Source organism: Podarcis tiliguerta (genome assembly GCF_965153285.1).
Source record: "Podarcis tiliguerta genome assembly, chromosome: 14".
NCBI lineage: Eukaryota > Metazoa > Chordata > Lepidosauria > Squamata > Lacertidae > Podarcis > Podarcis tiliguerta.
This window is the reverse complement of record NC_139547.1, coordinates 8,582,208-8,600,470: the sequence shown is the minus strand read 5'-3', so window position 1 is coordinate 8,600,470 and position 18,263 is coordinate 8,582,208. Positions and strand designations below refer to the sequence as shown.

Sequence of the window (18,263 nt, the reverse complement as noted above, 5' to 3'; positions counted from 1 at the left end):
GAGCAAGCCACATCACAGCTCCAGTCATCTTTATGAACATGGTATCCTCTTAAGGATCCACCATCTGTGGATCTGGTCTGGCTTCAACAAGCTTGATGCTCCATTTGGTGCTAAGGCAACAGTGCATGCAGTTAGTCTACCTTTCTTGCTTTGACCCACGTCAATAGGAGCAGAGAGAGGACATCTGCCCCCAGTTGATTTCCATTCTCTGTCACTAACACCACCCAGGCCACGTGACTCTTTCGACTTTTATAACAAGGCACCTTTATTACAGTGACAGACCAAAGAACTCCTTGAACTCATTCGGAACCTGAGGACAAATGGAGGACACATCAGCAATATATATAACAAAGAGAATATATCATTGTTCATCTCCCGCCACCTTTTTTTTAACTAGGGAAACTGCCTGAAGTGGCAGGGAACAAATGACCTCACAAAGGTGAACAGGGGTATTTGCACCAGCTGTACCCCCAACAGTGACATTTCTCAGGCTTTTGCCTGATTAGCAACAAAGTCTAGTTTGTGGGACGCGGGTGGCGCTGTGGGTAAAAGCCTCAGCGCCTAGGGCTTGCCGATCGAAAGGTTGGCGGTTCGAATCCCCGCGGCGGGGTGCGCTCCCGCTGTTCGGTCCCAGCGCCTGCCAACCTAGCAGTTCGAAAGCACCCCTGGGTGCAAGTAGATAAATAGGGACCGCTTACTAGCGGGAAGGTAAACGGCGTTTCCATGTGCGGCTCTGGCTCGCCAGAGCAGCGATGTCACGCTGGCCACGTGACCCGGAAGTGTCTCCGGACAGCGCTGGCCCCCGGCCTCTTTGAGTGAGATGGGCGCACAACCCTAGAGTCTGTCAAGACTGGCCCGTACGGGCAGGGGTACCTTTACTTTTTACTAGTTGTGTTTGAGTTTCAGCTGCCTTTGTTTGTTATTGTGAGGACAGGCATTTTATTTTTATTTTAAGAAAAAGCTTAAGCCTGTGTATGGAATCCTTCTCTGAACCCAGAAATATTATATTTGAAGGAGAGTTCCAGGTCCCCCCCTTTACCTTATCTTTATATTTCAGGAGAACCTCATATGTGTTACAGGATTTGGAGATCAATTCATCGGCATCCAGATCTACGATGTTATTGCACAGCTGTAACAGAGAAGAAAAGTGTCAGTATATCATGTTAGGATATTTCCGTTCCACCTTAAAAGGGAGCAGGATGTTTGTGTCACAGCCTGCGTATTTTCCTGCTTTCACAGGATGTGTCTGTTGTGTCTTTGTTTTCGTTTCTCTCTCTATGCCGGAGCACTGAAGCAGGCAGTCATGTTTTTCTTTGTTCTGATCAATGCAGAAATAAACTTGTAAATAATGCTCTCCTAAGTGCATCTTTCACTGTTCATTATCTGCTGATAAGAGTGTGCATCGGCTCTGGAATGTGGCAAGCTATTTCTGGAGCTCGTGTCGCTAATTGCTGATACTGCGTGTACAGGAGATCAATGGACGTCCGGAGACGACGAGGAGTCATGATGGACTTTGTCTCCCTGGCAGTATCCCAACATATCAGTCAACCAGGCTTGCTGTTTCACAGATTATATTGCCATTTTTGTTTGGTTGCAAATGTATTGCAGTCTCTGATATGAAAATATTAGAATATAAGAAGAATGTGGAGTGATCAGACTAAAAGTTAGTCGGCTCCAGCACCAGTGGGAAGAATCAGTGGTGATGCCCACCGTCCTGCAGGATGGCACCGCCAACCCCTGGAGCCTCCCGACTCTGCTGTTGCTCTTCCTTGCTGTCATTGAGTCTTGTTCACACATTACACCAAACACAGGTCTATGTGTTTGCATAAAAGGGTTAGACTTGTTGATTTGTACTACTCAACTATTGTGTGCCCAGACTGTGCACTCATTGATTGTTATATCTGAATTAAACTCAGAGCTTAGAAAGCTATTATTTAGGGACTAGTTTTCAAAAAGTTTAAAAAGGAACGAATATTGCTTCCTTCACAAAATGAACTAGTCCATTCACATTCAGTTCACAGTTCAATTCAAGTTCATCCAAATGATCTTTGGCATTTCCCCCAGGATCCAGGCTGTTACAATCTGCTGGGCTGATGCATAAAGCATATTTAAGAATATTAATAAAACATTAAAACATACACGCAGTGGAATGAGATCTGTTAATTATCCCCAACTATTACAAACTTCACGGAACAATAAAATTGTAGAATTGGAAGGGACCACGAGTATCATCTAGTTTAACACCCCACAACGCAGGAATCTTTTTTGCCCAATATAGTCTAAAGAGTAAAAAAGCACATGTAAGAGAATGAACTTGAAGATGATCTTGAAGGTGACTTTTATCATGAGAGTAACCAATTGGCAGCAGTAGAGATCAAGAATCTGTGGCCCTCAAGATGTAGCTCAGGGTTCAGCAACCTTTTTCAGCCGTAGGCCCGTCCACCATCCCTCAGACCATGTGGTGGGCCGGACTATTTTTTTTTTGGGGGGGGGGGAATGAACGAATTCCTATGCCCCACAAATAACCCATAGATGCATTTTAAGTAAAATCACACATTCTACTCATGTAAAAACACCAGGCAGGCCCCACAAATAACCAGAGATGCATTTTAAATAAAAGGACACATTCTACTCATGTAAAAACATGCTGATTCCAGGACCATCCACGGGCTGGATTTAGAAGGCAATTGGGCCTGATCCAGCCCCCGGGCCTTAGTTTGCCTACACCTGATGTAGCTGGACAACAATTCCCATCATCCCTAACCATTGACCAGGCTGGCTGGGGCTGATGGGTGTTAGAGGTCAATAATATCCAGAGGGTTACAGGTTTCCTACCCCTTGTTTATAGCATGGTTGCTGAATATGGTTAGGTCGTATTGATGCATTATAATCTTTGTGGCAGGCAGCAGCAAAAATCTAGAAGTTCCCTAGGTATGCTCCGTTGCTATCCTTCCAACCCTACAACTTCACCATTCAACATTTATTTATTTATAAGAGTATGTGTATGCCGCTGTATCATAAAATATCAGCACAGCATACAATGTTCACCAAGATTTTTGTAGGTAGCCTATGTGGGAATTCCAGGGTACCCTGGATTATAGTCTTGGTGCTTAAATTGCATCTCATGTAACTTTTAGGTGTTCTGATAGCCTGACTCACCATTAAAATGTCGTCTCCATTCATGTCTTCTCTGAGGATCTGATCTCTCACTGTCTGCAACATTGTGTAGGCTACAATCACTTGAAAGTTTCTGCAAGGCAGCCCAGTCAGAAACACCTTGGAGGAGACCAACACAAGCAAGAATTAGGGGTGAATGGATCAGTCTATTCCCAGTATGTGCCAATTATATGTGTGCTCATTCATACGTCTGTTCCATCTCTGCATTCATCTGTGATTTTTTTTTCATTAAAAAATCTGAGCTCTAATTTTGTATAGACACAGAAGATTTCCCCTCAAAAAGTTAAAAGAAAAGTAAAATACCACCATTATCAATATTCTGGAGGGTGTTGTAACAAATGTTGCTTGCACATGATCTATTGTTCTTGTGTGAACTATACATTTTGAATATTATCTCCAACACATTTTGTTGTTATATAACCTCTAAAACAGCTTGTCCTGTGTTTGTGTATTTATTATGACATTTAAAAATTAGCTTATGTCACAGTTTTAACAAATCTTTGCACTTATTTAACATTCATTCCCATATTTTCATATAATGGGATACATTATACCATAGAATCCTGTGCCAAATTCCTGGTTCCCATTCTTTTATAGAAGGTGATGATGATGAAGAAGAAGAAGAAGAAGAAGAAGAAGAAGAGGAGTAGTAGTTTGGATTTGATATCCCTCTTTATCACTACCCTAGGGAGTCTCAAAGCGGCTCACATTCTCCTTTCCCTTCCTCCCCCACAACAAACACTCTGTGAGGTGAGTGGGGCTGAGAGACTTCAGAGAAGTGTGACTGGCCCAAGGTCACCCAGCAGCTGCATGTGGAGGAGCGGAGACGCGAACCCAGTTCCCCAGATTATGAGTCCACCACTCTTAACCACTACACCACACTGGCTTGTCCCCTCACCCCAATAAGAACATATGGAGAACCTGCAGGATCAGGTCAATGGCCCATCTAGTCCACATCCTGTTCTCACAGGGACCAATCAGATGCTTGTGAGAAACCCATATGCAGAACCTGAGTACAAGACCACTCCCCCTTGCTGTGGTCTCCAGCAATTGGCATTCAGAAAGGCCTCTGACCCTGGAGCGAGGGAGAAAGAAAGAAAGAAAGAAAGAAAGAAAGAAAGAAGGTTAAGGACCCCTGGACGCTTCAGTCCTGTCAAAGGCGACTATGGGGTTGCGGCGCTCATCTCGCTTTCAGGCTGAGGAAGCCGGCGTTGGTCCACAGACAGCTTTCCAGGCCATGTGGCCAGCAGGACTAAACCACTTCTGGGACAATGGAACCCCGTGACGGAAACCAGAGCACTCGGAAATGCCATTTACCTTCCCGCCACAGCGGTACCTATTTATCTACTTGCACTGGTGTGCTTTCGAACTGCTAGGTTGGCAGGAGCTGGGGCAGAGCAACAGGAGCTCACCCCGTCGGGGGATTTCGAACCACCGACCTTCTGATCGGCAAGCCCAAGAGGCTCAGTGGTTTAGACCACAGCGACAAAGCTAAAGAGGTAAATAGGGCTTGGTGAGCTGGGAGAGTCTGTGGCAGAGAGAAGTCCAGAATCAGAAGCAGGTGAGGAAGGAGTCTAAGAGGCAGAGAGTCTGGCTGGTGAAGAGGCACAGGTGTCTCCTGCTGCTCCTGCGACAGCCTCCTCTCCTTGCTGGTCTCCCAGAACCCGCGGAGGCATGAAGCAGGAGGAGCAGAGGACAGGCATGCTGGCGCAGTCTCAGATTGCTTGCAGAAACCCTGGGAGAGGAGGGCACTTAGGCAGCTATGTGAAGACAGGGACCTCCAGCCTCCACAACTGCCTCATAGGAGGAAGACCTACCAGAGAGAGTTGGTGTGCTCATTAGGCCTGGCACTCCTGTGCCGATCCTGATTTTTCTAATGAAGAGTTAGTTTCACTTAACTCTGTGTCATTTACCGCTGGCCAGCTCCTGACACCACAAACAACACAAGCAACACAAAGACCAGTATACTAGATAGCACTGCAATTCTTATTGCATAATATACAACAAAAACAAATTGTGTACACTTGTAAATTCCAGCAAAACAGTCAGATTATCCGGGATCACTGTCTTACGTTGTTATTCACTTACTACTTCGGCACTATGAAGCCTAGAAAGTTTTACCACTTAGCCCACAGGATAGCATTTATCACTTTGTTTCAACTATAGACTCATTATACTTCTACGGACTTTCAAAGATTGACAGACGTGTGTTCATTTGATTTCAAATATATTAGAGAATTTACAAGTGTACACAATTTGTTTTTGTTTTTGTTGTATATTATGCAACTCAGGTGGCACTGTGGGTTAAACCACAGAGCCTAGGACTTGCCGATCAGAAGGTCGGCGGTTCGAATCCCAGCGACGGGGTGAGCTCCCGTTGATCGGTCCCTGCTCCTTCCAACCTAGCAGTTCGAAAGCATGTCAAAGTGCAAGTAGATTAATAGGTACCCCTCCGGTGGGAAGGTAAACAGTGTTTCCGTGTGCTGCTCTTAGTCATGCTGGCCACATGATCCAGAAGCTGTATGCCGGCTCCCTCGGCCAATAAAGTGAGATGACCGCCAAGTCGGTCACGACTGGACCTAATGGTCAGGGGTCCCTTTACCTTTACCTTTATGCAATAAGAATTGCAGCGCTATCTAGTATACTGGTCTTCATGTCGCTTGTGTTGTTTGTTAAGTTTACAACACAGGGGGTTGTTGTTTTGTATCGGCTCCTGACACCGACAGGGTTTTTGCAGGGGTTAAATGAGGAGCGGGAGACCCATGTAAGGAGCCACCTCAGTGGTTTAGACCTCAGCACCACCCGTATCCATTATGGCTAGTAGGCATTCATTGGCCCGATCTTCCATGAAATTGTCTAATCCTCTCTTAAAGCCATCCAAGTTAGTGGCCTCACTGCCTCCTGTGCGAGCAAGTTCTAGAGTTTAACTGTGTTGCACTGTGTGAAGAAGTCCTTTCTTTTCTCTGTCCTGAATCTTCCATCATTCAGGTTTATTGTTGTTGTTGTTTAGTCATTTAGTCGTGTCCGACTCTTTGTGACTCCATGGACCAGAGCACGCCAGATACTCCTGTCTTCCTCCCGCAGTTTGGTCAAACTCATGTTAGTAGCTTCGAGAACCCTGTCCAACCATCCCGTCCTCTGTCGTCCCCTTCTCCTTTTGCCCTCCATCTTTCTCAGCATCAGGGTCTTTTCCAGGGAGTCTTCTCTTCTCTTCTCATGAGGTGACCTAAGTATTGCACCCTCAGCTTCAGGATCTGTCCTTCCAGTGAGCACTCAGGGCTGATTTCCTTCAGAATGGATCGGTTTGATCTTCTTGCAGTCCATGGGACTCTCAAGAGTCTCCTCCAGCACCATAATTCGAAAGCATCCATTCTTCGGTGATCAGCCTTCTTTATGGTCCAGCTTCAGGTTCGTTAGATGCCCACAAGTTCTAGTGTTGTGAGAGAAGGAGAAAACCCTTCTCTATCCACTTTCTCAATGCCACGCATAATTCCATAAATTTAGCATGTCACCTTTTCCTCGCCTGTTCTCTAATCTCAAATGCCCCAAATGCTTTAACCTCTTCTCGTAGGGGAGTCACTGCATTCCCTGGATTATTTTGATTGTCCTTTTCTGAATATGTGGCTACTAAAATGCTCCCTGCAACCCAAATATTTGCCACTTGCTGGTTGTTGTTGTTGTTTTTTAAAACAGATCTGGACAAAAGTTTTTATTTAAGTATGTGTTCTTTATCACTGTACATATTTTAACACATTTCAGCAATTTTGGGCACACTTTGCTACATTTTGAGCTGAAAATTGTACCGAAAGATTCAGAGAAGTGTAAGATCTGAAGGATTATTCCATCTCACTCAGCACATTGGTCTGGGAGCTGCTGCAGATCAGATCAATTTGCACCGGAATGCACAGAAGCTGAATTCTTCCAGCGAACCTCACTAGAATCAGTGGATGTCATGGGGGAGCGGGAGCGGGAGAGGGTTGAACCGCTTGAAATCTCTGCTTAGCATTTATTCTACTTTCTCTTCCCCATCAGTCATTTTAGGTCGACAGCAATGTGTGCACCCAAGTGTTGTTTTGTGTCAGACATGCACTATGTCTGAAGGAGAAAGGATGACAACAAGGTGATATGAGCCACACTGCGATGCCCAGTTATTATAGAAGATGCCTGCTTTGTAACACCAGAAGATCACACTGCAAAGAATCTTATCCCTGACTTATCAGGATCTGTATAGAAGGAGTGGTTCAGCACACCATTCAAGGAAGTGTCTAGTCTGACACATAGCTGGTTGCCAGCAGGAACCACAAGGCACCTAGAGCCTTAGAAATGAGTCAATTTCCTCTGTAACTTCCTTTGTTTTTCTCCTGATTTGTTTTGCTCTGCGTGCCGCTCATCCCAGATTCTGGTTTAACTAGGAAAACGGCAAACACCAATTTCAGAATTGGAGCATGCCTCATTCACAGCTTTCCGTTCCTTCAGAGAATTTGCATCTCTTAGACCCCTCCCCTGTGCACAGGTGCATTGACAAAACACTGCAAAACGGCTCTCTTGGTGTGGTTGCACATCAAGAATGTTTTTTTGGGTGGGTGGGGGGTTTTGGTCTTGTGCATTAGTAAAACACCACACCAAAAGAATCTTCATTAGTTATTGCATTGCAACACAGAATTACATGCGGAAGGTGCAACTCTTTGCCCACACTTTTGCCATGTAGGATGTATATTTTAAGAGCTCACCTTATTTCTAGGATGCAATATGTTTTAAACTGCTTTTAATTTTATGTTTTAATTGTTGTAACCTCACCTGGGACCTTAGGGTGAAGGGCAGCTTATTTATGATTATTGTTATTAATAAGGCTTTTTTGTTCCACCTTTTATCTAGGCTTGCGTGTGAATTAACGATGAAGGTTGGGGAGGAAGATATGAATGCAACAAAGTCACCGAAACTTGTAGCAGAGTGTGCATGCAGTGTGTGGCACATGCAACGTTTGGAGAGTTTGAAAACCAAGAAAAAATGAGATTTCTTAATGCATTGAATCTACTTTGGAAGCAAAGCCAGGCAATTCCAGAACTCTAAAAAGTAGGGACAAAATTGGAAGATGAGAATCCTAGGTGTGGCTGTGACTGTTGTGGGTTTATCCTGCCACAATGAGGCCCACCTTCAAGATTTGGAGGAGACCAGATAACTTACTGTTCAGGTGCTTTCCCTTCCCCATATTTTCCTTTCCCACTCCATGCCCTGCCCAAAATTAGGATACTGAGTCACTGCAGCCTTCAGGAAATGAAGCAAAGCCCTTTATGAACAGAAAAACTCAGATTTCCTGTGGAGCACAGACTGATCTGGGCTGAAAGGTTTTTTCACATGCATATTTTTAAATAGAGCTTAGCTAAATCCAATTCTGCCACATAGCCAGTACAACAGAGAAGGTGACCTTTGGTTATTTCTTAAGCAAGACAGAGGTAAGCTAAACCAGTGCAGGGAAAACTAATTTGGCATTATTTGGTGGACGAAAGAGGGCAGGGACAAGGTTGCTTCTAAGGCAGGCTTCCTCAAACTCGGGCCTCCAGATGTTTGTGGCCTACAACTCCCATGATCCCTAGCTGGCAGGACCAGTGGTCAGGGATGATGGGAATTATAGTCTCAAAACATCTGGAGGGCCGAGTTTGAGGTCTGCTGTGGCTCAGGGGATGAGTGGTCTCAGCTGGTGCAGAAGTGGAAGCTGTTAGGGGAGGGGGTGGAGCCTAGTGAAACTTTCAGGAACATCTGGATAGGTGTGGTGAACTACTGGGCTGCAGGTGGTAGCTTCTCAGTGGATTCTTCATGCTCTGGGGTTGACTCTGCCCATTCAGACTGGTCATTGGATCATTTTGGGCAGGAGACAGTATAAAAGGACTCCTGTTCAAGATGAGCTTTATTTGAGAAGGAATGTCTTCTTGTGCTCTAGTGTGCCCATGTTTCTTTGGTGGTTGTTTGGTTCTGGCTTGCTCCTCAACTCTGCTTTCCAGTGAGTCCTTCAACCCTGATTATTGGCTGGTTCCATGGTTATTAATTCAAGGTTTCTGGCTCATCCCAGACTTCTGCCTGTAACCCAACTATGACCAGCCCTGTCTTTAGCATATGCACCGCAACATATATGAAGAGGCAACATAAAGAAATGGACTCATTGGCAGGGTTTGAGTAAACAATCACAACTGTATACAACAAAAAATAAGACTATATGTATTGAGAAAATTTTGGGGAAACAATATGCAGGGTGAACAATATGGAAATAAACCAAAATAGGAGTATGAGGGAAGTCCAGGGGAGGAGGGTCGAAATATGAAAAATTGTTAAAGATATATTGTTAGAAGAAATATACATGGAAAAATCAATAAAAATTATATATATACAAAGATCTGTCCAGCACCCCCAAATTAACTTTTATTATGCTTATGTCAGACACCACGCTTACACCTTATCTCTTCTTGTGAATGACAAGCGCCGTCATTGAGTCTGAAAAGCGCTGCCGTTGTGAATGACAAGCATGGTGCGTCTTTGGTAAATGAGCACACAAAGTCGAAAGTCCTTTAGTGAAACAGTAGGTATACATTTCAGTAATACCTAGGTATATATCTATTTTGTTTTTCTAGCTTGATCAAAATTATTTATTATTTTGTAACAGGTAGACATTTAAGAGCTTCGGCGACTTCAGCGGCGGGCGCCTGGTGCCCCCCAGAATTCGGCACCTGGGTGCCTTGCACCCCTTGCACCCCCGGGTAAAGACGGCCCTGACTATGACATGGGCAAAGGATTGCACATAGCTGGAACAAGCTCGACTTAAGGCATGTAGGAAGCTTAGTATTTGTCTGCACTGATTGGCAGAGAGACCTTCTACATGCAAAGCATGTCACGGCCGCTGTTTCTTTAATACAAAAGGAACTGAGTCAGCATGAGTCAGCGGCCTACAATGAATTGGCAAAGCCTGCATGACGCATACAACCTTTCACCTGTGTATGCCTGTATATATAGAGTGGTCATTGGTTGTGTGTGCGGTGGGTTGGTCAGATGGTAGAAAGCTGGTTGCGTTTGATATGTATAAAGCTGTCGGTCGTGGTTGTAGAAGACGACTTTTAAGAATAAAAGCAGCATTCTGCAAAGTACTCGTTCTCAAGGACCAGGCAAAGGAGGCAAAGTGTTATGTACTGAGTTGAATAGGATCCAAAAGGCAGCAGTCTGATTGGTCCTAGAACAATAGGATTCAGACTGCAGCAGTCTGATTCGTCCTAGAACAATAGGGTCCAGAATGCAGGCAGTCTGATTGGTCCACAGGAGCACCAATCCAGCTCCAGGTGGAAGTGAATCTGCAACCTGATTGGCCTACAGGTGAATCCCGGAATTAGCCAATCACATGGGGCCCATTGTGTAAATAATGTATATAAAGCAGACATTCTGGGGGAACTTCCATTCCTCCTCACCGCTATGAGCTGAATAAAGAGCATGAAATCTACTCTCGACTCCGAGTATATTTCACAAAAGAGATCCTTTTCAAACATTGACAAAGCTGATGCCCCACCACTGGTCCACAGTCCTTCCTTTGCTTGGTTTCTTGGTGCTAGAGACTGACAGACATTTGACGGAGGTGGTTACAAAAGAAAAAAAAGAAACCTCTTAAGCCATAAGGAAATGAGCTTGTCCCTTTGATTCTGACCCTTCACCCTGAAATTTTACTCCTTCCACTAGAGACCCATAGAAGGACCCTGAAACATTAAAAGATCAGGTCAAACTCTGAGGTTTGGCAACCCTAGGAAGGATATTCAGCATTTGCAATAAACTGCTTGAAGCCCGAAGACCCCTAGAGGAACTGGCTAGGAGGCTGACCTGCTACAACAATAACACCAACGCAAATCCTAATGGCCTGGATTAATTGAGCTTCTTTGGAGATAGCGAAGAACTTTCCTTTCCCAACCCAGATGGAGCTTTGCCCTTTCACCTCCCTTCCACATAATTACCGGCAAACGGCTGGTGTGCAGAAGCCGACTCAGCAGGAAGGACAAACACAAGGGAAAAATTCTCTGCACATATTAATTGAAATAATAAAAGGCGCCAGGGTACAGGAGGGGCGGCTGAGGCTGCTAAACAAATGGCTGCTGTTCGGCGGGGTCAGAACATCCTGCTACAGCAGCAGTCCTGGCCTCCATTTGGGATTCGACTTAAAAAGGCAAAAAAAGAAAAAAGGCTTTAAGAGGAGCTGTGGCACAACCACTAATGCGCACCAGCTGTGTAGCTGGCAGGAATCACTGGCCAGCATCAGGGAGTCAACTGGCGCAGCACCATGGAGAGGCTGCTTCTCGTCTGGCAAGGCTGCCAAGCCCCCTAATTTTTGCCCAGAGAGTCAACAAAACGGAGAGAACTGCCAGCCGTAGTGAAACAGATTTTGCATTTGAAATCCACTGTGGCATCCGCTGCACGGAGAAGATTTTGCTCACTGGAATCTGAATGCAGGTTTCCAGGACTGTGCTGAGAATCTGCCTCTGCCTCCCTCTCTCTCTAGATATATATTCTCATTTAATTATGCATTTGCTTTAGGAACTGCCTCTCTATCACTGTTGCTCTTAGGAATGACATGTGGAAGCAATCTAAATCTAGTTAGCCAGCATGGTAGCAAGCAAAATATGCCAATGCATTAAGATGCGCAGATGAAGCTGCCTTATACCAGGCGAGACGATTTGTCCATTTAGTCACCCAAACAGGTACTGAGGGGTGTTTTATATCCAGCATCTCTTCAGGAGCATAAACCTCCAGCCATGCAAATAGCAAAGACCACTCACCTCCCAAAGTCTCCAGACATCGTCAAAAGACTTGAAAACTCGCTGGAAAAACAGGCAGAACCAAGGGAACAAGGACTGTACCACTCGACCTTTCTCTTCTAGAAATATTAAGGAAATGGAAGTTTAGTACCCATGAATCTCAACCCAGAGGGACTGGGCTGATTGCCCTAACAGAACAAATAGGTACCTCTGAGCTCATCTAGTTCAACTTCCTGACCCATGTAGGATCTGCGGTGCAGTGCAGGATGCGACAACAATATCCCTGATAGGATGCCCTGTCAGCCAGCATCTGCTTAAGTACTGACAGCAAAGGAGAGCCCACCACCCCTGGGAATGCCTTCCTATTGTTGCTTTGCGAATCAATGATGCTGATGGCATCTTGGAACAGTGAGGTACAAGACTTCCTGTCCTGCTGCCTTCTGTGTTGAGGACAGAAGGTAGAAACATAGAATCGTGTAGGTCATCTACTTAAGCTTCCTGCTCTATGCAGGAAATCCAGAGCTACAGGATTCTCAACAGATGGCTGTCCAACCTTGGCTTGAAGACCTTCAACCTTTTAGGCAAATTATTCCATTATCCAATTGCTCTTACCATGAACACATCTATCTGTAGCTTCCCTTTAGGGAATTATAGGGACAGAACTACCCAAATGGTATAGAAATTTATTCATGTATGCAACTACAGCTGCAAGAATGTTATTTGCCCAAACATGGAAAGATGAAGAAGTCCCAGTGAAAGAAGAATGGATACAAAAACTTATGGAATATGCAGAAATGGTGAACCTTACCGGAAAAATAAGAAATCAAAATAACAAACTTGTTAAAAAAGAATGGAAATGGTTCGTGGAATACAGTGGTACCTCTGGTCACAAACTTAATTTGTTCCGGAGGTCCATTCTTAACCTGAAACTGTTCTTAACTAGAGGTGTGCTTTCGATAATGGGGCCTCCCGCTGCCGCTGCGCCGCCAGCACACGTTTTCCGTTCTCATCCTGGGGCAAAGTTCTCAATTCGAGGTAACTCTTCCAGGTTAGCAGCGTTTGTAACCTGAGTCGTTTGTAACTTGAGGTAGCACTGTATTTACAAATAAACTGTAAACAGATAAGAATGTTGGCAGGATTGTTGTAATAACCTGCAGTTTTATAAGAGTATATATTTAAAGTAGATGAATAAATGAGTAAATTAAATTAATTTGGAATATGCAGAAAATATAAAAAAAATAATTTAAGGAACTGCAGAAAGAAGGTCAAGGAAGTTGAGTTTTGAAATGTTAAAACGATTGTAAAATTATTGAAATGTATAAAATTGGAAATAATAAATAAAAAAAGCAGGAAAAGAATCTGTCACTTTAATAAGGACTCTTTGCCCACATATCTTGGCCTGTATAACTTCTGACCCTTAAAGCCAACAATATTTTTCACTACCCATATATTGTGGCCTGCTAGAGTGGTTGGCAATCCCAAAACTTTTGCAGGCATGTTGATGTGGCATGATATCTGAAGAAACTGGCCAGGTGGCAGAACTTACCCAAATGCTTTGCAAAGGTTGGATCCATAAATGCAATCAAGGCTCTAAGCATGATAAGGTTTTTCTCCACCCCAACGTTCATAATGCAGCTATTCTCCTGGAAAACAAGAATCCTGGGCTGTGAAAATATTCAAAGGAGCATGATGAGGCCAGATGGTGCAGGCTGGCTGCGTCCTGATCTTGCATAGGTCAGTCCACATGATGGGAATAAGTCCTCCCCAAGACACCCAGGAAACCGAAATATATAGTTGTTCCAGGGACACATTTGTACTCTGCCCAGACCTGTATGGGAGGAGTCCCTATTGTGGATATCTAGCAAAATGCTGGATGTGGTAGCTTCTGTTCCCCAGCACAGAATGCAGAACAGGCAGTCCTATGCCTCTGCTTCAACAGAAAGTCCTTTGCCTCATTGATCCAAGAGATTGTAACTGGAGCTGTGCACTGCCCCGTGTCTTCTATTTTGTTTAATAAAGAAAATCCCCAGCATTTATTTGGAGTTCAGAAACCTTCCTACATCAAGCAAATGCACTCTTTAAAAAGACTTCCACCCCAAGCTTTCCATCCATCAGGACCCACAGGATGGCTTAATAAATATATAAATGAGTTAAAGCACATGGACCTTGTTGTATCAGAATACATATCTATTGATAGGATCCAGCTTGCTGTTTCACACAGTGGCTGGGCTTGTGGAAGTCCACAAGCAGGGTATAAGCACCACTGCCCCCCTGCTCCCCTGCTACTCATCAACATACTGGCATTCAGTGGCATACTGTCTTCAGATATCTGAAGGGTGGCTGTTGTTGTTATTAGAACTGATATACGGAGGCAGTTCACAAGCAATAAAAGCACACAGCCAAATAATGAGTATCAAACCAATTATAAAAATACAGCTACCTGTAATTAAAATAAATAGTAAAACAACCACATTAAAACATCTATAATTAAAATACATAACATAGAAGCCAATTAAAATACATAGTAAAGAAGCCTATTAAAACAGTGTAACAGCAAAAACCACAATCAAAGCCAGGAATTCCAGCCAGGAGGTCAGGAGAATGCTTGTGTAAACATGTGTATTCAAGAGCCGGTGGAATGCCAATACTGATGGGGCCTCTCATATTTCAACATGCAGTAGGAGATGGAATGGACTTATTACCAGCTGTTCCAGGACTAGAACTAAGGAGTGGGACTGGCTAGGAAGTCATTTTCAGCAAATCTTCCTAATAGTAAGAGCTTTCTACCAGGGGAATGGATTGCATTAATTGGGGATGGGGGCCCCCCATTGGTGCAAGCATTTAAACAGAGGCTGGATAGTCATCTCTCGGGGATTCTGTAGAATCCTGCACTGCAGACCATGCACTGAGCAGAGGGTTGAGTACAAATTCCAAAGTCCCTACCAGCTCTAAAGTGTTTCGACTCTGGAGACTGTGTAGACCCATAATGGCTAACAGTACCTGATAGAAACCATATCTCTGACTATCAGTTGCTGGAGCTCACAAGTGAAGAAAGCCCTGTTGCACCTGGGCCCTGCTTGTGGGCTTTTCAGAAGGTTACAACAGAATCCTGGACTAGATCCAGCAGCACTCTTCTTGTGTTCTTACCAGCTGTTGTACAGTTATTGAGAAACAAGGAGGAAAGGTCTTCTGCACAACAGCATACAGACCGCGGAACTCTGCCACCAAGCGCACTATCACTGATGGTCTTCACAGAATGTACTTTTCAGCAAGCATTTAGCATTCTGTTTGAGTCTTTAGTCTCCCTGCTGTATTTTGATTTCTTCTGCTGCTCAGCTCTTTTATTGGCTCCATTCTGATTTTTGCAAATTTCTTGAATAGTTAAAAATATTGCAACCTGCTTTGGACACTTCTTCTTGCAAAGGCAAGGTGCAAACCAACCAACCAACCAACCAACCAACCAACTTACTGTTTTTTGGAGGAAGAATTGGAAGAGCCAGTAGATCTCATGCTCCTTCTCCACAAGTAGGCGGAAAAGCAAAAGCATCTCATGGAAGCCTTGCTGATATTCTGCCAGAGAGCAGAAAGAGTATGGCATGGGGAGATAGAGATGAAACTTTCTGCCCATCACTCTTGTTCTATAATTATTCTAGTTCCCCATTTTTCTAACCAGATAATTCATGGTTACAACTTGTCCCCAATTACAACCTACACTCAAGCACCACTGATGTGGTGTCTCTTATCGTCCTTCCAGGCCAGAGGACACTGCTGTACCAGCCTCCTCTGATTCTGAAGACTTCCTCCCCCAGGAGAGCCCACATCACTCCCATGCCACAAGTGTGGGATAACCAGTCTCATATAACCAACAAGCTTAAGTCTAATTAATGCATGAAGGGGTTAAAACCATAGAGTAAGCTGTCCTGCCAGACTTAGCCCAGATCAACCAGGAAGTTTTAAACTAAGGGTAAGGTAAAGGTAAAGGGACCCCTGACCATTAGATCCAGTCATGGCCAACTCTGGGGTTGCGGCGCTCATCTCGCTTTATTGGCCGAGGGAGCTGGACAGCTTCCGGGTCATGTGGCCAGCATGACTAAGCTGCTTCTGGCGAACCAGAGCAGCAAACGGAAATGCTGTTTACCTCCCCGTCGGAGCAATTCCTATTTATCTATTTGCACTTTGGCATGCTTTCGAACTGCTAGGTTGGCAGGAGCTGGGACCGAGCAACAGGAGCTCACCCCGTTGCGGGGATTCAAACCACCGACCTTCTGATCAGTAAGTCCTGGGCTCTGTGATTTAGCCCACAGCACCACCTGCATCCCTAAACTAAGGGTACAGTAGCCTTTGTAAAAAATTCAATAGCACTTTGCCTGTCTACCATGAGGCAAGCAGGCAATGTAATTGTATTTAAACAACAACTATATATGCCAGAAATCTGGTCTGGGGAAAATGGGAGGAAAACCAGGAAAAACTAAAATAGTGTGGGTTGGCAATGGCATCAGAATTAACCTCTACAAAGGCCAGATACGAGGGGATTTTCTGTTCATCTACTTACCAGCTTTCACATTGCACACATAGTTCAGCAGAAGGATCTTTTCCAGCTGGCTCTTGTCTACAAGTGTGTTGCCCTGTGCATCTTTGATGTAAAGCCGCTGAACATCAGATTCTGTGGAAAAAGAAATGGCCACATGGAGCTATTGCCACAAACCAAGCCAGAGTACAAGGAGAGAAAGGTGCTGCAACCCCTCCGAGTGATACTGCCAGCTTGCTGCAAGCAAAGACCTGGATTCAATCTCAACCATTATAATTTATGCTGTAGTAGATGCCAGTGAGCCAGGCAGTACATTCACTTGCTGATTGGTCTCACAGCAGGCATTAAAACATCTCATTTGCACATTAGTATCTCCTCTTTCTCCTTCTAATTCATTCCAACAGTCTCCTTTTAATCTTTGGATCTTTTCATGAATGTCACCTACTGGGCTGTTCAGTAATGGCCCCAGGGTATTTTGTTTTTTATTTGTGGGGTAAGTCAAGCTTCTCTCAGTGCCCCCTTTTTTTGAGTGCCCTCCCTGCTGTCGCAATTGCTCAGGAAGCTCCCAGATTGACAATGGACCCAAGTGCGGTGTGGGTCTTGGTAGGTTCCATACACCCCCAACTCCAAATGCCCATATATTGACTAGCTTTTAGTACATTCTCCAGTCATTATGCACAGTAGAGTAGTGTGGGGGGTGCAGGGGGGGCCGGCCGCACCGGCCGCAACATCGGGGGGGGGGCGCTCGCACTCGCAGCTCTCTGCCCCTACCTGGCTCACTCACTCTCTCTCACTGCAGTGCTGGCTGTGCGAATCCAATCCGAGCCGCCGGGTCGCCGCCCACTGTGGAGGGGAGGGTGCCAGGTGTGCGGTGCGGTGCAGTGCGGAGAGAGAGCGAGGGACTATCTGGGGGAGGGGCAGTGCAGCGGGGGGGGGGGCGCAAATTACTTGCCTTGCCCCGGGTTAGGGGGTGCAAATTACTTGCCTTGCCCCGGGTGCTGACAACCCACGCTACGCCACTGCCTAAACTGCATCTAGCCCACTGCACAATCTGTGTCTCAGTATTAATAGTGGAATACAATTAAGAAGAAGTATATTAATAGTGAAATAATTATTAACCTCTAACCTAAAATGATTTTTATTCATAACAAACTTAATAATGCAAACACATGCAACCAGTCCATGCAGAATGTAGGCACCCTATATATAGAAATGAGCAAAGCAGTGATATTTTAGGGAGCAGGCTAGCAGGCGGGGCCCTTTACTTACACCGCAGGCACCTACACAACACAAAACACTGTTGCTGTATGTAGGTTTTTTTTATTTGTTTTTTATCTTTTATTTTGGAAATGTAAATCCAGGTTTTTTCCCCGTTACATTTTTTGGGGCCCCCAAGAGAGTCGGGCCCTAAGCTATAGCTTGTTTAGCTTATACGTAAATCCAGCACTGTTCATCCCCACAGACTGTTCTCCATGAAAGGTGTTGAGTAGAGCTCTGATAGAGACAGACCCATGAGACAGAGATAGATGTAGGGAGAAGAAAAGGGCTGGAATGGACCTGCTGCTACTACAACCAGAAGTCCTTCTCCCTTATTGCTACGGCTGAAGTTGATCGCCCTACTACCACTTCCAGAGACAGACACAGGCGAAAGCTGCAGATTCATTCCAAATCCATTCCAGCTGGGTTGCAACTCTCTATTCCTTCCTCACCATGATTCCCAGTTAGTCAGTTTGCTTTAAAAAACACATTAGCACATGGCTATGTTAGGGACACAGGTG

At 44.8% G+C, this 18,263-nt stretch overlaps 1 protein-coding gene across 1 annotated transcript in view; it reads right to left on the bottom strand.

The window, feature by feature from the left end:
• Positions 1 to 240: 240 nt before the first annotated feature.
• TBC1D21 (TBC1 domain family member 21) overlaps positions 241 to 18,263 on the bottom strand; it is a 35,076-nt gene continuing 17,053 nt past the window's right edge. Inside the window, exons 5-11 of the mRNA XM_083413169.1 lie at positions 16,510 to 16,620; positions 15,427 to 15,527; positions 13,504 to 13,600; positions 11,979 to 12,076; positions 3,160 to 3,276; positions 1,040 to 1,129; positions 241 to 310 (exon numbers count right to left, since the gene is read on the bottom strand). Coding sequence (XP_083269295.1) covers positions 269 to 310; positions 1,040 to 1,129; positions 3,160 to 3,276; positions 11,979 to 12,076; positions 13,504 to 13,600; positions 15,427 to 15,527; positions 16,510 to 16,620 — 656 coding nt within the window. The 3' untranslated portion in view covers positions 241 to 268. The remainder of the gene's footprint in view (positions 311 to 1,039; positions 1,130 to 3,159; positions 3,277 to 11,978; positions 12,077 to 13,503; positions 13,601 to 15,426; positions 15,528 to 16,509; positions 16,621 to 18,263) is intronic.